Source organism: Chelon labrosus (genome assembly GCF_963514085.1).
Source record: "Chelon labrosus genome assembly, chromosome: 22".
Classification (NCBI taxonomy): domain Eukaryota; kingdom Metazoa; phylum Chordata; class Actinopteri; order Mugiliformes; family Mugilidae; genus Chelon; species Chelon labrosus.
In genome coordinates this window covers 2,460,006-2,487,609 of record NC_140355.1, presented here as the reverse complement: position 1 = coordinate 2,487,609, position 27,604 = coordinate 2,460,006, and the positions used below count along the sequence as shown (strand labels likewise).

Genomic DNA, 27,604 nt, shown 5'->3' with positions numbered 1-27,604 from the left:
ATTGATGCTGACAAAAAGCCCAACCTGGACTATGAGCAAATAACTCTCCATCAAACACCAATATACAATAGGTTCGTGTGGTGTCAGGGAATTATAGTGTATGACAATATTAAGAAATCTAGAAGGTCTGATTTTTAATATTTTCAAAAATACCTTGTGTGGTTAAATATTAGCATATCATCCACTGCCAGAGGTCAGCCTGTACAGGTCAAGCAGGCAGAAGACCCAAGAAAATGACCACTCCAAGTGCTAAGGATACTGTTACAGGACTTGCAAAAACAAATTGCTACGTGTCTATCTTACTAAGCAGTTCTGTGGACATTTGTACCAGTCAATCTCCCTGGTGATAAAACTCTGCAGAACCTCAGAAGTAACTGACGTTGCTTAAGACTGACACCAAGCATTTCTCATTTGGCTTTGGCCTTTAGGTCCTTGTGTTTCTTCCACGTACAGAATCTCTCTTTAATATCTTCACTGGGAAGGCTACGATGCGAGGAACAGAAGCCAGGGGTAAGTGTTGTTCAGTAAAATCACACATACCAAAATGACCTCTATCACCTGCAGCTTCACTTTTGAGTTTTTGTTGTCATTTTAGGCAACAACCATTATTACCCATCCAGCACATACACGCCATCAAGTCCAATCCCCACCAATACTAAAACTACAGCTCTGTCTATTAAAAGAGACAGCAGTGTGAATGGACCACTACGCTTTGTTTCCATTTTAATGACCTGGTGACAACTGTGATCCTGTTAGATTCTGACTGTGATGGCGGTGACAGGAGTAAACAGGAGAAAAGAAGAGGGGAGGGGGGGACTGATTAACGAAAGAGTTTAGTGACGAAATAAACGGGGAAGAAAAGGGTCTCCCCTGCAAACGCGCACTTTCTTCTCAGAACACATTGCCTTAGCAATGTCTTAGTTGTGTTTCAATTTTCCCAATGTAGAGATGTCTCTTTTATTTTATTTTGTGTCACGGTTAAGTTAAAAAGGTGTAAAAATGATTATTTCTGCTGTCAGTCTGGGAATTTTGTTATGGGGGTGGGGGGGCTCCGGCTGATATGCTTATCAATTCATTGACATAGCACACACTACAGACCAGAATAAAGACTGCTTGAAGTTCACAGAGACGCTTGGCACCTGTTTGTACTGCAGTCCAAATGTTTGTTTCTGAAAATACTGGAAGCTTTTAAGATTCAAGATTCTGATTGTTTGGCAACACTGTTTTTAACAGCGAAGCTTTGATGCTAAGCTTGTGGAATGAATCGGATGTCACTGACAGAGTGAGAGAGACGGAGAGAACAATAATTAGCCGTGGAGACTCCTGACTGACTGAGAGACACAATACACCTGCAGCTGGAACACGCACACACGCACACACACCCACACACAGAGTAATATCATAGCTTTGACGGAAAATCTTCCCTGCGGGTCAATATGTCATGTTTTGTGTGTGCCTGTGTGTAGATTGGGGTTATAGAGAGCCAGTTGCTTGCGATAAAATAAATGTCTGTGCATGTACCACAGATTGCATGTATCACATTAGATGTCATCTATGATTTGTTAGTGTTTATTTAAAAGAATTTATTCAAAGAATGGTTTAATTCCAGCTCAAATCTTATTTATGATAACTACCAATGGAACAACGTGTCAACACTGTGATAAAACTGATGAAAACTAGTTGACATATTAGGAACAACACTGAAATGTACCTTAATAAACATAGTTGTGTTTTTTGGTGGAGAAACACTGCCATCTAGAGGCAAAGAGCCACATTACACACAGCCACACAGGAGGGTTTCTGTGACTTATTATTATGTACACAATGGGGCTAAACAGTCTAGGATCATATCAAAAATGTGTCATAATTTAATGCAAATATGGAAAACTATCAAAAAAATGCAGATAAATAAATATTTTAAAATTGTTCTGATGTGTAAACTGGACTATATTTAGGTCAGCATTCAGACTTGAAGCAGAGTGGTGGCTTTTCACATATTAAAAGTGAGATTTCCTTGGGTTGTAGCTATTCTGAATGACCACTGAAGCGGTGGTCAGATGACACTCATCAGAGGCTTTTTCAACTAAATCACTCGCTTACTTTAAAAAAAAAAGAAAAAAAAGAATGGCTCTCTCAGTGTCAAATCATAGCTGGACTAAAGGTTCATAAAAAGGTAGTGCCTGGCACTCCAAAAAAACCTTTGTGGAAATTGGATCAGTTGTTTCCAAAGCACTATCAGGGAGGCCAAAAGTAACTACTGAAAATAGAGAACTTGCTGCATAAAGAACACAAGTTTCTAATTAGCTCCAGAGAGTCAGGCAATGGTGGTATAACCTGGTTTACAGGTTCATTATAAAAGACTTTTTGAAACAAAGTCAAAATAGAAGTATTTTTGCAAGGTATCCCAGATTTCTAAACTCCTCTGGCTTTATAGTTTTTTTTATTTTATTAAACTGACATCTTATATATACCCACGCAGGCCCTGTTCAGACCTGGTTATCTGAATGTGTCCTGAGTGATCCAATCACAATTGACCAGCTTAAAGTAAAGGTGTGAAAACATCAAAGAGACATTGAGGACACATTTAAGATCCATTCACCCAGACCACATCTAAAGGTGGTCAGGGCCACTTGTGACCACATCCTACGCAATGTGTCTTGGGTCATATTAAGGACCACCAACTCAATTTCTCTTGCGTAAACAGAGTTCTGCCTCATTCACCGAGAAAAAAAACAAAGAACCATTATTATAAATGATTGACTAAAGTGGTAAAGATCCTTTAGGTACAGTAGCTGTTACATTTGCATAACGAGCACAAAAATGTGTTGGGATCCCGAGGAACATCTGCAAACACATTTTAAGGCCAGGCGCGACAAAGCGCACTTAAAGCCGGCCAGTTGTGACCGGTTCATTCATGACACATTTTAATACCAAGTCTGAACGGAGCCACGCTGTCTTATAGCTCCTGGGAAGTAGGTCTAAAGGTCACTGTCCTGCAGGGCCCTTCTGGCAAACAACACTGTAGTCCAACACCCACACACGGACACACACACACGCACAGCCCCACAAGACATCAGTCTTCCTACAAGTTTTTCTATAAACATTTGCGCACATGCATATTTCCACGAGTGTTTCACTTAAACCAACTATTGTCTAAGTATCTACATAATATGGTTCAAATGTGTAAATAATTCACTACTGGACTGTTCTAAGTCTGCAAACCAAGGACCAAGTCACTATCAGTATTTATAGAAGCTCTTTATTTCCACAAAGGGCATCCTTCTTCTTCCCTGGTGCACTATCTACATGGTAAAATAGATGGCTTTATTTTCTTTACAAACTCTTTTTCCACAGTGTTACTAAATCTCCCATTTCACATTTTGGAATGCCCCTCTTAGAAAACTAAACTGGGATACTTGGGATCTCTTGGGATCTCAAAAATGTTTTACTTTACAATTAAAAAGAAAATCCCTTCACTGCTTTGGGGGACACTTAAAGCAATAATCATAGCCAGCTAGTGTGACGTAATATACTAGACATGTATCAGCTCATGAAATACATACATACAGAGGATGCTCTGTGCTTTATCTCACCCTTCCCCAAACTGTATAAAAGGACGCTCGACCTCCAAAGTCAACAATGTGTCAACGGTTTTGTAAACACAGGACAATTCTTGTTAAAAACAAAGGGTCTGACAGGGTTGAACGGTAATATTTGTTTACAAAAATTGGATATGGTCCTAATGGTATTTCATGGATTAAGCTCTTACACACCTCCCCATAAAGCATCTGTAGATAGGAATGGTAAACAATCACGGTACTTCCAGCTGTCAGGGGGAGCCAGCAGGGATGCCAGACCACTGTTATTTGCCTCAGTCATTAAGTCTTTATCCATCACACCCAAAACACTGCCATCGATAAGTGCAATTCATGAAAGGCACTTACATTACAAGACGCATGCAAAACTTTTGTGAGTGAAACTTTTCTCTTCTATTCGAGAAAACTACATCTGAAGAAATGGAAACATTTAACTAGTCCTTCGAAGGTAAGGTGAATTTTAGTAAAATGGATATACTCCCCAAAATCATGTATCTGCTTCTGTAAGTTTAGAATACTAAATCTTTCTTCAAATCTAATAATCAAGCTTTCCTTTTGTGTATATGGAACATTAAGTACCCTAGAGTTTGTACTAAAGAGGCATAAACTATAAGATAACTTTCAAATTATTGGAGCGCAAAGGTTCAAAAAATGATTTACTGGCCTCATAGTCAATATACAGACTGGTTCCATTTTGAGGCCACGTCTTGCATTACAACATCTCTTACGGTCATTATCATTACATATAAGATATGATTTCACTTAAGACGGGGCTTTGGCTTCTAATATTTTTGTGATAAGATTAGACTCATTCTATTTGGAAAAGGTCACTCATAAGATACAAACTTAAGCTTGAAATGCCTCCAGATACAGTACATCATATTGGATGATATATCATGCAAATAAACTGATCCTCAATCCAGCTGATTTCACTATTTCCAAGTCGGCGTCATGACACCAACTTTCCATCCTTATTTTCAGTCTCAGTCTTGCTTGAAATGCCTCCAGATCTACTTCCCCGACCACAATATTTCTTAGATGTGGAAAGTCGGTGTGGAGTCGCTCCTTTGGGAACTGATTATGCTCCAGCAAAGATCTGCTGGATCGATCAAATGGTCAGGGTGGGTTTTATGAGGTGATGGATAGAAGCGTAACAACGACGTCGGCATACATTGTAGAATTATTGACTCTGATTGGACTGTCCAATTGTGTGCAAAACTATTTTTCCTCCGTATCGGTTGAAACACGCCCCCACAATAAAATCCAAATGGCTTACCAGACTAATTAGTAGTTCTAGTTCTGATAAGAATTGAAGACTTGCTAGTTTCTATAAAAAATAACTGGATAAGAAAGATTAGGGCTGACTGGATAGACGAGCTAGCATATGAAACTGACTTGTACATCGGGAACTGTGACCTACAGAAAGTGAATGACAGTATAACTTGTGCAAAGCTATGCATAGTATCATTCGAAGTTTTACACGGAGCCCATTTCTCCAAAGCAAAATACTGTATATACCAAATCAGATGCCACAGGTGTCAAATTAACCCCTATGTCTTGGACATGCAGTGCTCTGGCAAGTTACTGTTCCATGGTCTTTGAAACTCTATACAGAGCCGTTCTGTACTTATTTCCAACCCAGAGCAGCAGCAGCCATATTCAGTCACAGACATAAAACATTCTACAATAAGAAAAAGATCATAGTTGGTTTTATGACACCGCTGGTGCACATAAGGATATGTAAAAAGTGTAAAATGCTTACGTAGGGTTAATCCATCTGGCATCTAGTTCTGGCACATCGTAGACTTAAAATCTCTAAACAGTCTTTTCAATGTATGCTACTTGCTGCTAATTGATAGTTTCAGATCTATTGTTTTTTCTCTTCAAGACAAGAGCACGTTTACAGATTAACAGACAAGCAGCAGGCTCAGCAAAACCACCAGAGGACAAACTAAAAGTCACACAACAAACACACACACGCGACTTCAGCAAACACACACACTGAAATCTGAGCAACAAACAAGCAAACATCAATGGTAAAAACACACAGGTGAAAGCTTGGAGTCGGCTGGGTGGAATGTTTGGCTTGATAGTCTGACATTTCACGGTCATTATCCTTCATTACGCACAGCGGGGGAGAACACACGCCGAGACACAGACACTGGGGACGGTGGATGCTTTTGAGCCATAATTTGAGTAGATATGAGGGAGAAATAAGACAGTGGTGGGAGGCAGAAAAGAGAACAACAGCGCTGCATTTCTGATAGAATGGGGAGGAAAGATTGCAGCTGTTATGTGTTGGCCTTTTCAGAAAAGAGTTGTGATTACAGGCAGTTATGGCAGGAAAGCCCCAGGAGACACCTACAATAAAAGCAGCACACAGAAGAGAGGAGGAAACAACACAAAGGTTATCTTGTGGATGGAAAGGGAGGAAAAAGGACAAACCCCACAGAGGACGTAATGGGATGCTGAGGTAATGGCTTTCAAGTGAACCTGTAAAAGTCAAACTGTACCAGCAGCCGAACTAAACGCAGTTCAAACGCTGAATAATTTATAGCGTTTGTTTTCGGTGGTGGGATGCCTATGTGGGTGGCATTTTTACTGTCAGAACGGATTAGATCGTCTGAGTGTGACAGGTGAACTCTGATCTTCTGAGAGGCCGGGCTCAAAACAACAAATTTACCACTTAGGGGTATGAGGTTAAGACGTCAGTTGATAGAGAAACGAATATGTAACAATTATACCAATTAATGTCAAGTGGGTTTTGCCATAGTTTACAAACATTTTGTCCATTTACATTTCTGAGAATTTATTATCTAGTAGGAAACTGTATGCAAGGCCTACATCTATCAAGATCACAAATAAAACTTTTAAAACTGCATTACTATTCTTTTTTTATTATTATTTGTATTTATGGATTACTTCTCTCCTGATCCTTTTTAGATATAGGGAAATTAAAAATAAATAAATAAAAAAAAAACCCTAATGGAGACCCATCACTTGATAATCCTGAAGACATTTCCTGTTTGGACATTTCCAATTCTCCATTCTGTCACAATCTATTTATATTTTGGGACTTACACAGATTGAGCATCACATTATGACCACGTTCCTAATATTGTGTAGGTCTATTTTTGAGAAACCTAAAAAGCACATTATAATCCTTACATTTTATTTTTCATCATTATTATTTCCATTAAATACAGAAGCTAAAGAAATGCTGGCGGTCCACAGATCCTGATTAAGACAATCACCCCCTTGGATGAGACTGCATGCATTAGCTACAGAATGGCTCACATATTACAGCTTTTAGTCTTCCAGCCCTTACACAACTGGTGTGTCAGTAAATGAGTCCCAGATGTGGCCAGCAGTTGAGTCGGAAACTGATGAAACTGAGAGGTACTGGCACTAGAGGGTCTTACTGAACACCTGTCACTGTCACCACCACTATTATTTCTTGAACTGTTAGGCCTATAGCTAGACTGCTACTTCCACCTGTCCTCCCCATTATAGAGTTCTTAGCTCCAGTAAACCAGCTTTGCTTCCATGTTCATATTTTACAGCACAGTACTTTTTAATCTTCGGGCATGTGTTCTTTATATATAGTTTATCATCTATGCCAGTAATAATCTAATATTTGTTAGCATGAACATTTGGTTCTTTTGGAGTAGACTTCTCTTATTTTATTATTTATTTTTTACAGAAAATTCCAAATATAAGAAAGATGAGAGAATGCTTTGGTGTTAGGCCTATGCTTAATAGGTGTTTTTTTTTTTTTTTAAAAAGGGACAAGAACTTCAAACACCACACTGGCGCAGCTACTTACCTAGTTAGCTAGCATGTTACAGCTCAGGAATAATTAGAGTTAGTCATATTCTAGATAAGGAGGGTTGTAGCTGGTGTTAGCAATCCGTTGCTCATCCAGCACAGACAAAAGAAGCACGGCACTTCTTTATTTATTTTCTTTTATGCCAGTATGACATTTAAGATTATCTTTCCCTGGGAGACACCAGTGGTCACTGGTCACACGCGCAAACATTCACACACAGAGGCTGTACTGTTGACCTTTGGGTCGTCTCCAGCAGAGTTTTAATTGGTCTCCGACTTCAGCCAGCTATTTGATCGAGATGACCAGTCTGTGTGTGCGGATCGTGTCTGTAAAAGGAATTGTTTGTTGCTGATGAACGAGACAAAGAGCCGAAGAAAGAGAAAGGCGTCATATAAGGAGCATAAGGAGATATGTGAACTTCACAGAAATCACATCTGTCTTAGTTCAGAACATTGGAAAGACTGAGCAATTCTCACATCAAGTTAATAGCTCAGGAGTTTATGACATCGATGAGAGATCTAAGAGATTGAGACTGTGTCTGTGGCTTCCACAGTCTTTTTATATCCACATGAAACAGCTACTAGAGTACCATCTACTTCTGCATATTATCATCTTTACCGTGACAACAATGGATGGCAAGCAAGAATAAACTGCCGAGCAGAAACGGACAAACATTATTTCCTCTGAATGGCAAGCGCAGCCCAAAAGACCCAACAGATGGCTCTACCGACAAGAACAAAACCACATGTTCGGAGTCAGAGAGCCGTCCTCACATTTCGACAAAGGCCGACCACACCAGACAGCACATAACACAGACGCAGCATATCCTCTAGACATGTAATACCTTTGAGATTATTCTGGAGTATATTCTGGACAGTGTTTGTCATTGTGTTGGATTGTTGTAATAGTAATAGCATATATTGGCATAAAGCAATCATATTTGTCCATCATCACATTTGACTTGAAAAACTTGAAAAATATCCCTTTAGGGTACATCTAGAAACAACAAAATAAAAGACATATAGTGTAAGATATATAATATAAACACACTTAATCAAAGAATATGATTTAATGGGGAATTTGGAGTGTTAGCACAGAAGTAACGTTGGCATTTACAGCTGAGCTGACATTTCTTAGAAGCTAGTTTTTGAGTCAACTGGTGGTTCAATATGATTAATTCACTTAGATTTGTGGATAAAGAGTTGCTCATTACACATACTGGACACTAACACTGTCTCACAGAGTTAAAGCTATAGTCTTGTCTGCAAAGCTATAGCCAGTATCCAAAACAAAAAAAGATTTTCTAGGCGGACATGATATCCTCTACCAGTGCTCGTATTGTCCAAAAACCCACAATTTTTAATGCCATCAAACAGAAATACAACAAACAGTACAGCAGAGAAGCTGGAACCAGAGAATGTTTGGCACTTTTGCTGGCGAAACATTAGTTGGTTAACAAGCCGTCTAACCCTTCTGCACACGAGACAAAGCATAAAATGTATGCCATTCATCAAACAAAGCTGCTGAAGTGGTTGTTCTTACCTTGTCAGCATTGTCTGCAGCCAGAAGGTTGGTGGCGAGCGTCTGCAGCTTGTGCTGGGCCATGTTCTTCAGCGCTGCCAGGCTGCGTCGAGTCATCGCCTGCTTCAGGTTCACCGCAGAGTGGCTCAGAGCATCCACCGTGGCCGGGGCCAGCTCGTCACAGGCATTCAGGATCTCCACGGCGGTTATGCCCATCACACAACGGTCCAAGGCTCCTGCAAACACAAACAAGTAAACAAACTTATCCCATACTAGATATTGCCCAGTGTACTTTAATGCCACCATCTGAGCCGATTTTGGGTAGACACAGAACTACACTGATTGCTTCTCAGTGGATAAATCATCTTCTTTCTTGTGTGAAATGTAACCTTTGCCTACAATAACTAAAATATCATCTAACACATCAGTCAGTAATCTACTGTGTCTTGTGTAGGTTCTCTTCTCAATTAGGTTTTTGTACAAGTAGCTGTAGCAGCAGTAGTATTGTAGTGGTGACGTACCACACAATAAACACACAAAGTGTCATGATCACATCCCTGCTTCCCCTTACAAGAACCCATTTCTACGAAGAAATGGTCCTCCCAGTTTGGTGTCCCACCTTGGCCCCAGCCAGCACCTTTGGGATAAACTAGCAAATTGACAGTTTTATCCCACCCTCCTATCCCTCTCTCCCTTCTCTTCTCTTCATTCCAATCACACATTTGCTCTCCGTTTCTATCAGGCTCTCTCCTCTTGCCTTTGCACCTTCTATTTATATCAATCTTCCAATCTCTCTCTCCCCATCACACTGTCCCCCTCTGATTTTGTCTTGATGCTTAGTATCATCATCTATTGTCTCTTGAATATGATTCAGGTCACAGATAGGCTTCTCCCTCAGACTGCAACAATTTTCTACCTTAACAGAAAGAGAAGGAGGTTTAGTGAGACATCATTAGCTGCAGACAGAGCTGACATCAGTATTGGCTCTGGTATTGAGTGAGAGGAGAAGTGGCACCATTTTACCTGTGTGTGTGTGTGTGTGTGTGAGAGAGAGAGAGTGTGAGTGTGTGGGTGATGAAGGGCCCGTGAGCCATGGCCCTATTACATGTCCAATGCCTGAGTACACACACCTTCCTTAATTTCACACTTAGCTACCCTGCAATCTCCCAGCACTACAGCTCATTCAGGTCGCCAACACACACTCACACACACACGCTGCAGGAGCTAGTCATCAGCAGCTTTGTCATGGGTCAAGCTAATGTTACCGCTCTGCTTTGCCATATACACGTTTGCTGCAAGATTTTGTCCAGGTAACGACTAAACGCAGGCTAGTAAGCACAGAGGAGCCTTCTTTAGAGAGCAGAGATTTGCGGACAAAATAAGGAAATATTCACCTCTTTTCTGACAGTGAGATGACTAAATGGATGCTTGTTTGTTGAGTAAAGAGCTCACATCAGGACGTGGTTAGCCTAGCTCAGCATAAGGACTGTAAGCAGGGGAATACAGCTAGTCTGGATCTAATGGTCACCTCTATAGCTCACTATTTAAGACACATCCGTCCATCATCTATAACCACTTATACAGACAGAGTCTATCCCAGCTGGCATTGGGTAAGGGGCTGGGTATGCACAGTATGAACAGCCCACCAGTCCATCAAAAGGCACTGTGTATCATTTGTTTAATACATGTGCAAATCAAGGAGATGTTGGGAGATATTGGTCAACGTTAGCCGAGTCTGGCCCATAGCGGTAGACTGATCAACTCACAGACAGATTGATTCCAAAATAATCTTTTGATACATGGAAAGAATTAAATCTCAGCCAGTATTGATTGCTAGCTTACAGCGAGTGAATCCACAAAGTTGCCTGTCCTAATTCCGTGCATTGTGATCAGATTAAGTCCAGTGTGTAACGCATACCAAATGCCATCGTAAAAGAGGAATTTTGGGCTGGGAAACATTATGATCACTTTCCTTGATTTCTTTTTTTATTGCGACCTTTATTTCAACAGCATTTGGAGGTTAAACTGATTACATGTTGTCTGTAGAGACACAGCTAGGCAAAGGCCGTTACATTTTCCATACATGCACTGGATTGACGATTGATGTGCAATGCTACCTGCAACCTGAATCATTCCAGTGAATACAGGTGTTAGATTTGGTCTCTGCATAGGCACTATAGAAATTAAGAAATATTTCTAAACAATTGTATAGATTTCAAAATTTGTAACAGACATTTATGATGAACAACAGTGAACCTGTGACAGAGGAATGTTGTTTTGTTTTTTTCAGTGTTGATGAAAGTATGCCTTTATTTCCTAAGTGTGCTGAGGAAAAAAAAAAACTTCCAGTGCCATTTAACCAGATTAAAGAGCTAAGATCATGCAATGATTGGGATCATGCAAGGCAATGATCCCAAATCAACCAGAGCGAAAAAGATCCTGGCCTTCTCAGTCACCATATTTAAGTCCAACTGAATGTCTTTGATGAGATTTAAAGAAGACAGTTTCAACACAGAAGTCATCAAACATCACTGAGCTAGAGGCATTTGCACGGGAAGGATGGGAAAAGATTCCGATTGAGAGGTTTCAGAGGTTTTTGTATTTGAATTTCAAAATGAAGTCAATTTCAGTTGTCAAAATATCTGAAATATGTATCAATAGTGATTGAATTATATGTCATTGTGATTGTCTATTTTTAGCTATTTATGTCCTTTTAAATTGCCCCATGGGGACAAATAAAGTGATTTGAATTGAATTGAACTGAATAAATATTGTATTGTTTTTTTCATTTATTGTGATTATCTTTCACTCACATCACTATAATGTCTTTTGAGCTGAGGGGGTTGAATATTTCTGATTGCAACTGTAAATAAATACTAACATTTGTGAGATTTGATTGTTCTGGAGTTATTCAGTAGTTTAATGTCAGCCCACATTGCTTGAGGATGGCAACTGGTAAGGTAAATGAATGAACTCTTTAACCCGGCGGAACGCCAGGTTCTCACCTGTATCCATCTGCCACACATAGACCGAGCCATCAGAGCATCCCACCACCAGGTAGTCGTCCGCTGGGCGCCACTTGATGACTTGGATGGGAAAAAGGTGTCGTGACGCCAGCATTATGCACTTCCTCTCTCTCAGACTGAGCAGGCCCACGGAATGGTCGCTGGCCACCGAGCAAACACAGTGCTGCACCCGAGTCTGCACAAGGAACACAGCATGTAACAATGGTAACCCAAAGAACTGGGCCTGAGGAAATACTGACAAGTCACTGATAGTTCAGGGGTCGACAAGACAGAACTGAAAGATATGACTGAATTGGAATCCGTTATTTGTGAGGCTTAGCTGTAAAGGCTTTTAATTTTGATGGGGCATCTTCTAGCTTTTCTGGGTTTTCTAAGCTAATTCTAAGTCACTAGCATAATCGCTAGAATATGAGTAGTTAGAGTAATGTGAAACGCCTATGACTGTTCTTCACTAAATTCATTCTGATGTGGCACCACAGCCATTGCCTGCATAATATTACCTATAATGTTAACTTATGCAGTGTCACAGAATTGCTTTATTTTCTAAATTCCTCATTTGCCTCATTAAGCTAATATTAAAGTTAATATTGATATTTAATATTCTTTAATACTGATATTGAAACTTCCTTTATGTGTGGCATAATCAGTGTTTTCATGTGAAAGCGGTAGTTAAGCATTAACTGTGGAACAACCACTAAAATGTTGACAAAGCTACCCTGTTTATGTTAGTTAATAAATGCTAAACTTGGTTCAGATCAGCATCCAACACATTTTAACATTTTCCCGTCGTCGGTGGATGAAATGGATCCATGTTAGATCTTTGACGAAGCAAAAAGGATCAACAACAACCAAAACTGTCCCAGATGCTTTACAAAACCCAGAGCTCCTTGAGCTTTAAACTGAAGTTTAAAAAAAAAAAAAAATAAGTCTCTCTGATCTGTAAATTGTACCAGCAACACCAATCCTAGGGACACTACAAAACAAATGTAGCTGTCAAAAATGAACGGATTATGAAAGGATTACAAGAAAAAAAAAGTCCTAAATGAAACAACTACCTGAATGTTTTGTATATTACTAGTTTATAAAGTGAAAAAAACAGTAAGCGGACTTCAGATATCAATGGTATGAAATGCTCATCAGACACTTAAAACCTGGTTTACCACTGATTTTCTTTTTACTTTATGTCTGCAGTCTTCATGAAACCCAAGTTACATTTTGTTCTTTTATAAAAGTGTCCTCACACTCCATATAACTAAAGCCTTCATGGTAAAGCCCGTACAGTGTATAGCTACATGGGCTTTAGGAGACATTAGCTTACTGCTAGACCAGTCTTTTCCTGTATGAGGATACTGACGTGACATTTGTGTTGCTGATAATGAGCTGTTTAAAGCCTTGGAGCAAAACTTAACAAACCTTAATTTAAGGTTTCATTGATTTTCCAAAAGTGAATACAAGAGCACCTTGTGTCTTCATTAAAGCATGCCCGTAATAAGCCACCGCAGTACTACTTCAACAACAACATGATTTCCATGGCAACAACCCCTTTTCTTACCATTTACCTTAATGTCATTTGAAGAATAGAGACGGGGTCTGAGAGTCCCCTCAGTGTTTTCATTATGTTTATAGTGAGATTGTGTGTGTTTGTCCATCCATTTACACCTAATGTCAGCAACAAAGCACACCACTCCCTTTTAATGCATGAGAAGAAAAGAATGCCTCTAGAAATTCGAATGGCAGACAAAAGACAATGATTTATATGTCAGAGATCTTACGCTGCAGTTTTCTGGTGGGACAATAAGTTGGGTGATCTCTCCTCCATGGACGCAGAAGATGTGTTTCATCTCGCCAGTGAAAATGTCCCAGACAATGACGGAGAAGTCCACCCCTCCTGACACCAGCGAGCGCTGGTCGTAGCGGGGGGAGATCTGGTACGGATACAGGACGCAGGTCACCTTGTTCCGGTGGCCTCGCAGTGTGCGATGGGGTGGCCAGCCTGCAGGACAGTCAGACACACAGCTCAGAGGCTGAGGATGATGGACGATGGGACGGACACAGAAGGACTCAGGAGGAAGGCTACTCTGCTAAGTGCCTTTGCTTAAGTTTGAAAGCAGGCACTGCAGCAGGTGCCACACATATTTTTTATCTTATTTCTCGTGAGCTGATGCTTCTTTGTGAGATCGGCTTCCTGAACACAACTCTAGATTTGTCTGTACACTCTTGAATCGTCAGATTTACCCACAGTCTGAGAAATAAAAAGTGTGGTTGTCGTTCTGTAATAAAACCTGGTCTGGTCTGGTCTGTTTCAGGAGTAGTTACGCCAACTCTGCTAGAATTAAGTCCCAGAGCTGAGGGCACTGGAGCAACAAGCAGAAAATGAGGGTCAGCAAACAGGCCGCACGTCATGCTGCTCTGCTCCACCACACTTCTCTGTTTCTATTATAGCTGGGTTGTTCTGACACAGGCCAGGTTTCTTAAAGTTTAAAGTCTGGCAGGCTTTGTAGCTGTTGAAAAAGGGCCATGTGATCATGACGACAGATGAAACAAGAACTCATATTCTTTATTTCAGTAATAACCAAGTATTTTCTGACATCATTAGTTGTAGCTACTTGAGATAGAGAAGTCTTTTTGCTGTTTTACACACAATTAGCCGTTTAATCCAATGGTTCCCAACATAGCCAGAGGGTCAATCCAAGAAATAAAGCTCTGCTATACAAATTTAAATTCATGTTTTGGAGATTTTTCTCAGATTGTGTTGTGAATTTTTGGATAATGTTTGTTTCTTAATTGAAATCTAGGTAGTATGAACATGAAATAAGTGTGCACATATAGAGGTTAAAAGGGCCTCAACCATAGACTGTATATAAATATGGACAATGTGCCCCGCTTCCTTGTATTGGCCAAACTGACGCTATTGTCCCATGAATACAGGGGGTGCCATCTTTTGAGTTTGGAGCCAGAGTCTGTCTGTTGGCATGGCAACTTGTAGTGATCATGATGTCACGTACTGTTTCTATAGTGCCAAATAATGAACTAAAATCAAACTTATCAGGAAAATGGAGTATCAGAAAAACCTGAATATGTATTAGTATTGTCAGTATTATGATTTATTTAATGTTAAATACTTTGTAACTTGTATTCATTCATTGTTCAGCACAGAAATCACAAGGTTGACATTGTTTACCATTTATATGAATATTTTTCACTAGAAAAAAGTTTTGAATAAGACATTCTCCTCCCTCACCTCTCCTGAGCATGTGCTCCCCCTGCAGCAGCTGGACAATAGCTGTCTGAGTGGCAGGAACCAGGATGATGCTGCCGTCTTCTCTCCCGCACACCAGGCGACCCTGAGAGGGGATGTAGACGCTGGCTGTCACCTGAGGGGAACCAAACACACACACACTCATTTATGAAAGGAAAAGAGCAAAGCTACAAGGGGGGAAAAAATATATCTTTGTCACAAAGAAGTCACTTCAACCCTAGACAGGAGCGAGCAACAGTTCTCCAATTATATAAACTTTCTTTTCTTTTTCTTTTGAATGTGCCATATTTTAAATGTTTATTTGCATCCTTCATGAATCTTTATGATTTTTGGAATGTTAGTGTTTTGTGTTCACACCTTAACGGGTTCTTCTTTGCCAGGCAGGACGCTGAGTTGGTCGATAATCCCAGCAGACACTGGGGTCAACTTATCAAATGCCTCCTGGAGACTGATGGTGGATGACACCTGCAGCTCTGCACAGAAAGGCGCAGACAAAACCAAGGAGACATTTGTGACAAGTTTAGACATCCATCTGCCATCGAGGATGTGAAGATGAAAAGGGACCTTTGTGATAGGATGAACCTCTGGGTCTGAGCAGAAACGTTCTTTTAAATCGACACGATTTTAGACTTATTTACAAGGATTACATATTATAATTCATTGCATTTATGAATATGATTTCTCCACATTTACACATTACAAAACAAAGAGGTTGCAGATCAGCAGAACCCTCCCCCCACCCCCCAGATAGATAAAAAAAATATTTGAAGACAATTTTTAGATTTCTCAAAACTTTTGACAGGATGATTTCTTTTTCCGTTGCATGGAGCTGTGATTTACTGTAGGTTACACTCAGTATTCCAACAACTAATATCATGAGGTCCAAATTTTACTTAAATTAGGAAGATTCTCATGGATGGCTCCCATTCATTAACTTTGTATTTTTAGTCCTAAATAAACAAAAATGTTAACTAGCTAGCCAACGTAAGTTTCAACATGTTTGTTTACTCAAACATCAGCGCCAGTTGTGAAGATGATGATCCTGCAGGTTGTTACCAGCTGACTAGCTGTCAGCATTTGAATGATCAACTGATTTCAATTTCATTTCAATTTTCTGTCTGTATTTCAGGAAGCACATACTGTATAAATAAGAAAGAACATCCATTTTAGTAAAAATAGATATTAGTCCATTTTAATATACTCTACAGCTGTAGGTTGAAACTGCTGACTCGTCCACAGTGTCCTTACCTGCAGAGGTTGACAGTGGCTGCAGAGGTGAGGTGTCTGGAATGCTCCAGAGGGACAGTCTGCCTGCTGAGTCTCCCTGGATCAGCAGCTTGTGGAAGGGCTCCCGCCGGCCGAAAAAGAACCGAGTCACAGGAGGACAGATGAGGAGCTGGAGGAAGGCGGGACGGAAGACAGGACATGTCAACATTTCAAAACCCAAAGCTGCAGAAATCCCCCAGTCACAGCTGGTACAGTGGTGCTTTGTCATATTTATTCCCTAAAATACTCTCCAGTAAAATCATTTTTAGCCCAATTGGAGTAAACACAAAGTTTAGTTCTTGTGTCCTGATGGTTCTAAGTTAAGTGAAGTTGAAATGGTTGGTTTTGCTGTCCAGGTATCTTCAAACAAACCACAACAACACACAGCAAACTGCAAAAAAGCAGAACCACGCATCTCTGATTCACCACAACCTAAACACATGAACATGGACAGAGGAGAGTGCAGGCTGATATAGATAAGCCCCGGTGTCACCGTTTAAATAACTTCAGGAACTCAGTAGAGCCTGCAATTATGCACTTCTTAACACAGTTTTTTTGAAGACGAACCAACATAAACAGATTTTTTTTTAAAGTTTCTTGTACTGAAAGTTTTTCTAGAGACAAGTCATGTCCCTCTTTCATACCCTTGCTCTGATTTATGCAAGCATATATCAGGCCAAAGGTTTAAAAGCCCAGTGGCCTAATTGTGAAGTGGAAGCGGCCTGGAACCACCCTGTTGTTGGCCGTTTGGTCAGGAGATGGGAGAACCCGCTGGAAGGATGACCATCTCTGCAGAACCTCAAGCACTATACAGTATCAGGCAAACACTAAGCACTGTTCATTATTTGACTTGGATCCCTAAATTGAAGCATGGAGGTGGCATGCATCATGTTATGCGGGTGCTTATTAGCAGCAGCAGCAGGGAGACTAGTCAGAACAGAGATAATGGTGAATATGTCCAAATACAGAGAGGGAGGAGAAACCTGCTCAAGAGTGCAGTGACCTGAGAATAGGCCAACGGTTCACCTTTCAGTAGTATGACACGGAACAAAAAGCAAAGACCTGACTTAGAAAGAGAACATTTGAGAAGAAACCTGAGAACTGTGGTTTACAGCCACTTCCAATCAAGTTGGAAGGGACTCAAGAGGCTCTACAAGAAGCATGGAAATAAATCACTAAAGTCAGGTGTCCAACGAATGTAGAGATGACAAGGTTCTATCAAGAAACAATGATTCTGGTGTGATACTTAAAACTCCCCATGAAATCCGCAACTTGCTCATACTACAAACTTACTTCATTTCCGACTACAAAATGGCATCTTTTAATCACTCGATGCAAGCCCTGAGGGAGGCTGTGTTTGTTGCCTTGCACTGTATGAATGTTTTTTAAACTGGAATGGTAACCAAAACTAGCAGGACCGAGGAGGCAGTTGGTCATTAAGTGAATAACGTTGTAATGTTGTAACATCAGATTTGGACTAATTTGAATCTCAGGGGGAACAGCTACTTATTGCACAACATCATGCTGTGGCACCGACTCTGCTTGATGTCAACGCCCTGATTTTTCTGACAGCTTTGTGTTCTTATACCTGTCCACGTTAAGACCTGACGACATTTAAAACGTTAAGACAAAATGCCCTTACTGTGCCTCTGGACACCACACACCAAACCGACATCAAAGAATTACCGGCAACAAGGAAAGACTGCGGCTTCGCCTCATGTCACCTTGTGTCTGGACCAAAAGGTTGTACTTGAACACACCAAACACTACAGCCAATCGGCATTTGGTACAACCTGTATGGTCCGTGTCTGCATGAAAGAAAATGACCTGTTCCTATTACCAACCAGCAGGTTGCAGCAGCTCGTACCAGAAGAGCTACTAATAGCCAGAAGGCTAGAAAAGCTAGAAAGCACTACAAACTATTGTAAAGAGCTGGTCTCTCTTGAACATTGCTCAACAGATGATCTAAAGTTCATTCATCCCAGATCAAAGTTGTGTTTTTAATCGTTTTGCTTACTTTGGTCACTTCACCATTTTCCGTCTCGTGCGCTGGTTTGCTAAGCTGAACAGCAAATCATAGTGATCTTGCTGATCGACTCACTTGCTCAATCAGCTGAAAAGTCCATCAGGAAGTCGACTAGTGTCAACAGTGCCAGCAGCCCAAAGCTGGCAAACGGCCAACTGTCAGCATCGTGCGTCACAGCCTTTACAGTGATAATAAAATTTTAAATAAAATGGACACTAAAATAATTTTGGCTATCAGCGAGCATAAGGATATTACTAACAAATGAGCATACACATCAGACAGATGATTACCTACCAAACAATTTTAGTTTACCTCCTATCAAAAAACATAAAAGATCATTTGACGAAATGCCCAGCTTCCCAAAATTTCAGTCGCATGTTTGAAATTTTAACAAATGGTCCCAATGAATAAGGCCATTTCCAGGAGCTTTGGCAGGTAGGGAGTTGTGATGATCCATCATAGCGATAATGATGTACAGGATGAAAGAGGGAGGGGCTTCCATCGCCATGGAAACTATCACACTGAAGGAGGTACAGAAGCAGGGAATGGCTGGGTGTGTAGCACAATTGGTTAGTTCAGCTAACCTGAAAGCTGTGGACGAGTAGAGTTGGTATGCAAAGTGCCGGTGTCAGAACGATTCATATACTTCCACACACAAACCAAACCACATCTTTATGTAAGATGTGAATAATTCAACTTCAGTGTGTGAATGTGTGAAGGTCTTGAGCAAACAACACTTGAGAGGCAAAGAGAAACAACCAACGAGAGGACATAAACCTCTAGTTACATGCTAGAATTTTGGGTTTGTTTTGAGCAGGGAGGCAGAGTTTCTACTCTTGGTAACATACTTTGTCTGTAGTTATCCAGACATTGAAATGTTTAAATTAATAAAGATTACAAGTGTCTTTTAAAGCACTTATGATGTAACAACAAAATAACTCATAAAAAGAAAAGGATAAGGCTATCATGGTGCATTTATATATTCACAACAACAACAAAAAAAACCCTAAAATGATTTCAGTTGTCGTTCACCAATCTACACCAGTACTTTCCGTTTTGCTGTTTTGTTGACTACTGTTGAGGTTAAAGAAATGCAACTCAACTGTTTCAAATAAAGGCCTATGCAGAAAAGAACATATTTTGCTGTTTTAGGCCTGTGAAAGATCTTTAATGAAATACACCAGCGCACACACACCCACAACTAAAAACACTGCAAATTCTAAATTACTGGAATTATTTAGCAACCTAAAATACTTAACACAAATAATTGTGTCTGCATCCCAGATAATGAATTATTAGCAGTGGGACTATGTCCAGAGTCCATTCTGAGTTAGTTTTCACAGGAGGAGAGGGATGAGAACAATCCCAAAAACTTTTCTGACACCATATCCTTTTGGAGCCATCTGTATCCGACGCTGTATTTAATCACAAATTGGAGTTCTTTACCAGAATCTTGTCAAGGAACAACATCTTTACTTTTCAACTCTGTCATCTACCTACAGTGTCGTATATGTATTATTAACATTTACAAAGGTAATAATGTTTTGGTCAAAACCAAGTGAAGTTTCTGGTGAACATAAGGGACTGACTATTAACACATCCTGTGCATCTTTGGTTTGTCAGAATCTCCGGGACTCAGCGGGTGATTATTTGGTTAAAAAGCAGCTTGAGGCCTTTGCATGCATCTTCATCAGTATGAAGAAAGATGAGGAGGGTGATGGTGCTTTTGAAGGAGTTGTTTTATTTTAGTGGGGAGAGAGCGTGAAACCAGGTGAACCAGAGTGAGTTCAGTCTGTCAGACAGGCAGGAAGGAAAAGAAAGATTGGAGCAAACAAAACAAACAGCTCACTCCTACTGTCATCGACTCAGTGGCTCACACTACTATTCCCCCACTTAGCTCTGAAGGCTTCAGTGTACTCCACTAACACCTAAAAACACCTGTAATTACTACTCCTGCATAAAGGATTTGCTTATTTAGTAGACTTATAGACTACTTACTATTTTTGCTAATTCTTATGGCATTCCCCAAGGGCCCATTCTTGGCCTTCTGTTGTTTTCATATACAGTACCTGCAATGCCATGACAGAGGCAGCTGTTTATAAAGTTCTGCAAACTACCCTGACAACAAAGACAAACTGACTTCCTGCATGTGGTGAAAAGCCGATACAAACAGTCCAACTGATAACAAGAGTGAGAAAAAATAGTTAGTTTAGATATCAGCGCCTGTTATCATGATTGATGATAATATAGTGAGCACAAAGTTGAAGTTAGTTTAAGGTGCACTCTGATGATCATCATCAACCTAACAATAATTGCTATTTTCGCGCTTATTTTTATTATTTCACATTTGCAGTTATACACATTATGTTTCCAGAGTAGTACTGATTTATAGAAATGAAGAGTAAAAGTAAAAGAGCAAGTAATTGGTTCAATGGTACGATTTCAAATATAAACCCTACAGACACTGGTCTGCCAGTCTGGTATAACAGTGTTAATTATCCCAGCACAAAGTCTCAGTTTAGCTATGTTATATAAAATCAAGTCACGATATCAGTTCTTTGTTCTTCTTATATAGTATTAAAAACATAATTTACATTTATATTCAATAGGCACTATTTAGAATTCAACCACTAGCTTTCTGAAACACACCATGTTCATTGACAGATTGACTTCACCTTCCCACTTATTAGCACAGAGAAGTGTGAATGTGAGACACTGAATTGATGTCAGCATTTCCACTGCTGTCCTCACAGTTTGCTCCTCTCGTCTAGTTGTCACTTTCTGGCTGAGCTGCAAAGTCACAAAGTCAGACGAACAACCAAATGTATTTAAATTGTTCAGTCTCGTTATCACAGAGGAATATGTTACACCCTGTGTGACCTTTCCCCTCACCAGACACCAGTCTTTTTGAGAAGGACAATTCCACAGCTTTTTAGAACTAGCCAGTCAAGAGTTTCTTTAACCTATTTTTATTCCATCCGGGTACTTTGTTCTTGGCCGTACATCATTTATGCCAATTTAATTTGCTAGTAGGACAATAAGTTCCATAGTTTATATGTGTACCACTGATTTCTGTTTCAAGACTGTATAGTAAATGCAGATTTTTGTACTTGGAGTGCTAAAATTGGTTAAACCTCTGGTACGGTCCTTTTAAACCACTATAAAGCTTTGCTTTTATTGGGGGAGTAAATTCGATGTGTAAACATCTGGCTTAGAAAGGTTGTCGTGAGGAGCAACCAACAACTCTTTTTAAAGAGAACAGATAACTAACCATGGTTGTAATTTCTGTAATTATAACAATTGGAGCTTTTGCAGCTCAGCCAGTAGGGTGAAACCTTTCTTCTTCTTGCCTGTGGCTTTCATTATGTTATTTTTTGGGGCTTACAGGTGCCTCTATAGGCCGGTGTCGGTATAACACCTCTGGCGTGTAGAGCTCCAAGTCGTACCCACTGGCAGGGAGGCACATCACCTCCACAACCACATTCTCCTCACTTCCCTCTCCTTCCTTGTGAGAGGAGCAGGGGGGGTTAGACAGAACAATAACAGGAAAAGAAAAAAAAGGAACAGACAAACACAATACAATAACTTAATTATAACTACACACACATAACAACAACAAACTGAAATCATAAATGCACAGAACACAAAACACTAAAAGGTCGGTATTAAGCCTTCTCTGTGATGACCATTTAGATATTCTTAGTCTGGTACTTGTAATGATGGTAGCGTTATTAAAAAATCCCTTGTCATGGTCAACTGAAAGTGACCACCATGTAATTATTTAACAAAATACTAAGTACGTGCAATTAAAAGTAGAATAAAAATAGTTAAATCACTTGTACACCTCTTAACATTAATATAACCTAGCATAGAGAGTATATCAGTTGATTAGGTGGCCTGTCAAATGTGTGTTCACGCTACTAAACCAATGTGGTCACAAGTGGCCCAAAAACCTCCAGATATGATCTGAGCAATTACCTCGCAAATGTGTCCTCAATGCGTTTTGGGTGTGTTTACACCTGTACTTTAGCTGGCCAGGTGTGATGTAATCACTCAGGAGGCATGTTAATACAAGGTCTCAACAGGACTTTTAAGCTCACCTCCCAAAAATCCCAGGCTGACTGGTCATCTGGCCCACTCTGTCGTAATATTTCCACCGCTTAGAATATTTGTCGGAAATGACCGAAATACGCCCCTGACTGTCAAACTGGGAACCAATTACAAACAAAGCTCATAATTGCCCATTGCACATTCAACAATTCAAGTCGCGGGGAAGGGTCTAGTCGGCAGTGCTATGAAAAGAGAGTGTTTTTTTAAGGCAGGAGACATCTTGTGACGTGAAGAACTGACAACGGAGGCGGTGAATGGCAGAGGACTCACCTGTTTGTCAGAGCGTTCAGCAATGCTGTAGACCAACGGAGGGATTGAGCCTTCTTTGGTTTTCCCAACATCACTGCGGAAATGTTCACTAGCAGGCAGGCAACTGAGGATCACACGCACAGTAAGTCTCAATAGCCCCCATGACTTAAGCTGAGCATGAAGTCAGAGTTTCATCTGTGGTACTGTCAGATGAAACAGAGCGATGATGTGAAAACGAGTGGAGCAGCACGTTTACCTGGCCGGCAGCTTGTAGATGTAACTGCAGCCATCCTCCGTCCAGATGATGACTTTGTCTACAGCGATGAATTCCCCTCCAGTCCAGGCCTGGTCATTGTCACTGGACACTGAGCAGAGCAACGAGTAGTCACCTGCATCAAACACCTGACACACACAGAAACACACACACAAGAAAGAGCAATACAATTACTCATTCATTTAGCTGTCAGCTTGGAGCAAAATGTCTGACCACTGCAGTGCCATGAACTAATACTCGGTGTGTAGTATCTCCAGCTCTCAGTGGTACAGCAGATTCTTACCCTCCAGTACTTGGAGCAGACGACCAGCAGGCTGCTTTGAGTGAAGGTGCAGAAGGAAATACTCTGACAGCCCTGACAGTAGATGGGTTTGGACTCCTCTTCAAATATAGGATCCAGGTCCTGAACACACGCAACACATACAAATTACAAATCACAGCCTGAGCAAATACACATCGATGGCTGTTTTGACTTCTTTCTTGATATTCAGCAATTAAGATGCAAAATGAATTCAAAGTGTATTAACACTGGTGTATGATTCAATTTAATACTTATGACTAAATAAAGAAATGGATGTAGGTATACCTGCATCCTGCTGACCTCAGCTGTTATGATCCAGACCTTCAGAATGCCAGTCACGGACACGGCCACCACTGTGTCCTCTAGAGATGGAAACAGCCCATTAAACAGTTGGCCATTCACACTTATTAAGATAATATTACAGCATTCTATAAACAGCGTACTACAGTTGAGAGCATTGGTTATATAATCACATTAATCCCAATTGGCCATAACTCACTGACCATATGTCCGGTCAGTATAAACCATTTTGATTCCAGTGGACAGAATTCAACATATGATCTACACACACCGATCAACTCTAACATTATAACCACCTTCCTAATATTGTGTAGGTCTCCCTTGTGTCTCCAAAACAGTCGTGACTCATCAGAGAATGGACATGGGCCTTCTGAGGGTGTCCTGTGGTGTCTGGCACCAGAATGTTGTTAGTGGGGGCCTTTGGGTCCTATGGGTTGAGGGGAGGGGCCTCTTTGGATCATCCCACAGATACTTGATCTGTTGTGTGTCATAGTGTCATTGCTATGGGGTGGGGCTGCCTGGTCTGGTCTAGGTGGGTGATACATGTCTAAGTAACATCCACATGAATGCCAGGTCCAAACGTTTCCCAGCAGAACAATGAATTGTCACAGATGATAAATGATATCTACTTCCCCTCTCAGTGGTCATAATGTTGTGGCTGATCTGTGTATGATGTGGTGCATGAACTAAAATCTGAAGTGCCATATTCATTGGTCATGCATTGAATTTGTTTACAACAAAATGGCTGTGATTGGTTGTTGGACTATCTAATTGCACGTAGAGTTTTTTTTTTCTCTCTGTATTGGTTGGTTGAAAAACGAACTATAATGAAATCCACTTTTATATTATCTCCGTAAATGGAACTCAAATTCCAGAAACCAGAAGGTAAATGGGTTCCACGACATGTCTCTCACCTTGTGTGCGATGGGATCGGATTATGCTCATGGAACTGATCCAGTCGGGAGAGATCTTAGAAACCAGAGAGTACAGGACCTCCAGGCTGGTGGCATCAACCACAAGGATTTCTGGATAATGGCCATTACAAAGCAGCCGTCCCTCCCTCTGAGTGCCAATGGTAAACTGATAGAACTGGAGAACCATAGGGGAGGGGATACGGAGAGCAGGGAACAAAGGGAAAAAAGAGAGAGTACGTCAGAAATGTCTGATGTTCTGGGGCATATATCTAATCAGCTCACTTTATTTCGCGTCCACATAGACACTTAAGCCGGAATCTCTAATCAGAATGACTGGGTTGAAGAAATATTATCCATGCAGACTCTGCCTATGGTTAAAAATTATACTTTCAAGCAGCTCATCGTAACCTTCCACTGGTATGCTTTAAGGATGGACACACAGGAAGTGCTCATTTCCTTGACAGCAGCTTAACAATTACCAAACTGCAGAATTTGAAATAATTGGTCACTCAAAAAGCAAAATAATAAACTGAGAGCAGCGGAGGAATGAGTACAGTCTTCACACTGACGTACATTATACTTGAGCGTGTGTCATTGAAGTCCTCTCAGTGTTTTCCATCCCTTTATTAGTTTGTGTCAGACTAAACCCCAGGTTTGCATCTATAGGATTTAGAATATGCAGTGTCTTACCTGTATGCCAGTGTGAGCACAGGCCAACTTGGTAAACTCAATGCAGCGTCCATCGTTCACATCCCATAAACACATCTCCCTGGAATCATGGACAAACTGTTATTAGACAGGAGTTTAAAACTGTCTGCAAATAAACACACATCATGTGTATTATCTCTTCTAATGACTGAATTTAAAGGAGTGTTTTTTTGTAAGTGGTAACATTTAACTAAACTGAATGAACATGACCATGAAAACAAAGCAGTTATTTGAACCGCCATTACATTTTTCATCTCGCACACCCCACTTTGGGAATCCCTGTGCTATGGTAAGACTTACGAAAGAAACACTATGAATATGAACAGATGTGTGCATGGTTAAAAAAAAAAAAAGGTACTCACCCACTCTCAGATGCACTGACAATGTACTGTTTATCACTGCACGCACTGGCTTTAGACAGACAGGTGATTGAGGCTGTATGACCAAACAACATGGCCCTGGGACAAATCTGAGCAGAAAAGAAAAGAAGGCATAATAAGATTAGATTTAAGGCAGAGCATCGCAGGTAGGCGGTAAACGATCTCTAACATCCCCACCACCACCACCACCAACACCGCCGCTGCCAATCATCCTCATCAGTACCTCCAGCTCAGGAGTCATGTCCCAGAGGCAGATCTGTCCATCGTGGCAGCCGGTGATGATGGTGCTGAAGTCGTCCATCACCAGCAGGCTGCTGATGCAGTGGGTGGGAGCCGTGCGACCCCAGAGCACTATGGGTAGAACCAAGTTGTTCCCTGACATTATGTTGATGTCTGGAAGGAGAGAGGGACAGTTAGATCTGGAAAAGGCTTAGTTTTATATAGATATAGGTATACTAACTATGTACAACATGATGGGAGATGGCAGGGTTTATTTTTGGACTGTATTTTGAACCAGACAGATAGACAACCATCACATGCAGAGATCACTCATCAGTAACAAGATTTATTGGAGAGGTGTGTTGATACCATTCTCAGACCTTATCCTATACCAGGAAATTCCAAGAACTGACAGATATTCCGCAAGACTCTGGGTCAACAGCCATGGCAGTCTAACGAGGCTAAAACACAGCATGTTGGCACGCTAATATGCTAACGTTTAACATAGTATTGACAGTGTGGTATAGTACAGCAACGAGAAGCTAACTGTTTAACGTCAATTCTGCTGCATTGACATTACGCACATTGGTTGTGCCATTGCTACAGTACTCCAATCAATGAGTCACGAACTACAGTCTAGTCACGGAGACACGCAGCGATGGAAGTAAACAGTACAAGCTTGCACATAAATGCATACACTTCAAGTAAACGCATTAACTGCGTGCACATTTGATTCATTAACCTTGGTGTCACGTTGAGGTTTAAAGCCTGAGCAGCACCGTGATGACAGGAGCACATAAATTACGGTCAGTGGCAAAACAGTCCCTGACACCTGGGGGAAAACCACAGCAGATGATATTTAAACCAAAAGATAGCCGCTACTGGCTGTCAGTTATTACAGGACGGATTAGCAGTGCAGTTGTCTATGAAGTGCTAATGCTAAACTTCACCTGCAGTGTCGCGACTTCCGGGTTAGCGTCACGGCTAACGGAACCAAAACACAATGTTGAAAACTGCACATACGTACCTGAAATAGTGGTGCTATTAGAACATCTCCCTCCTACGGAAGGCTTTTCGTCGAACACCGGCTCCAAGGCAAATAAAAGCAGAAATAACCTTTTTTTTTCGGCTTGTATCGCTGCTTGCCCAACAGACCGACCGATCTGTTCGGTCAGCTGATCACGCGACAACTGAGAACATCATCCGGTCTCGTGTTTTCAAAATAAAAAATGTATTAGATATGAATGACTTCACTGAAGACAAAATAACTTTTATTACTAGTATACAAAACGTAATAATAATAATACATTTGTAATAGTAGTAGCAGCTATATTGGCGTTATTTAGAATTCATGAAGTGCGTTTATAAAAATGAGTTTTATTTTTAAAACGTTGCAAGAGCGATACATGCCTTGATAGCTATCGTGACAAGAACACAACTTCCGGGATGCGGGTTTGGACTTCAAAATAAAGTAGATTCGGATTTTATTGATTGAATTGTTTACTGTTGCTGCTGTTTTCCTTTCTTTTCTTGCAACCAGGTTCTCTCATAAAGAATCTTTATGCATTCACCGCCTGTGATCATATGCCGCATCATCATAAATATAAGTCACTGCGTTGATTTGCA

The 27,604-nt window shown here is 40.6% G+C and overlaps 1 protein-coding gene across 2 annotated transcripts in view; it reads right to left on the bottom strand.

Moving 5' to 3' along the window:
* wdr7 (WD repeat domain 7) overlaps positions 1 to 27,111 on the bottom strand; it is a 106,438-nt gene extending 79,327 nt beyond the window's left edge. For both annotated transcript variants that reach the window (XM_084572726.1, XM_084572727.1), the window contains exons 1-15: positions 27,006 to 27,111; positions 25,983 to 26,152; positions 25,742 to 25,848; positions 25,362 to 25,440; positions 24,672 to 24,846; positions 23,743 to 23,819; positions 23,440 to 23,559; positions 23,139 to 23,284; positions 22,904 to 23,006; positions 16,480 to 16,627; positions 15,589 to 15,704; positions 15,214 to 15,346; positions 13,745 to 13,965; positions 11,952 to 12,147; positions 8,968 to 9,182 (exon numbers count right to left, since the gene is read on the bottom strand). In XM_084572726.1, the coding sequence (XP_084428852.1) occupies positions 8,968 to 9,182; positions 11,952 to 12,147; positions 13,745 to 13,965; positions 15,214 to 15,346; positions 15,589 to 15,704; positions 16,480 to 16,627; positions 22,904 to 23,006; positions 23,139 to 23,284; positions 23,440 to 23,559; positions 23,743 to 23,819; positions 24,672 to 24,846; positions 25,362 to 25,440; positions 25,742 to 25,848; positions 25,983 to 26,141 (1,995 nt within the window). In that variant the 5' untranslated portion in view covers positions 26,142 to 26,152; positions 27,006 to 27,111. The remainder of the gene's footprint in view (positions 1 to 8,967; positions 9,183 to 11,951; positions 12,148 to 13,744; positions 13,966 to 15,213; positions 15,347 to 15,588; positions 15,705 to 16,479; positions 16,628 to 22,903; positions 23,007 to 23,138; positions 23,285 to 23,439; positions 23,560 to 23,742; positions 23,820 to 24,671; positions 24,847 to 25,361; positions 25,441 to 25,741; positions 25,849 to 25,982; positions 26,153 to 27,005) is intronic.
* Positions 27,112 to 27,604: the final 493 nt, after the last annotated feature.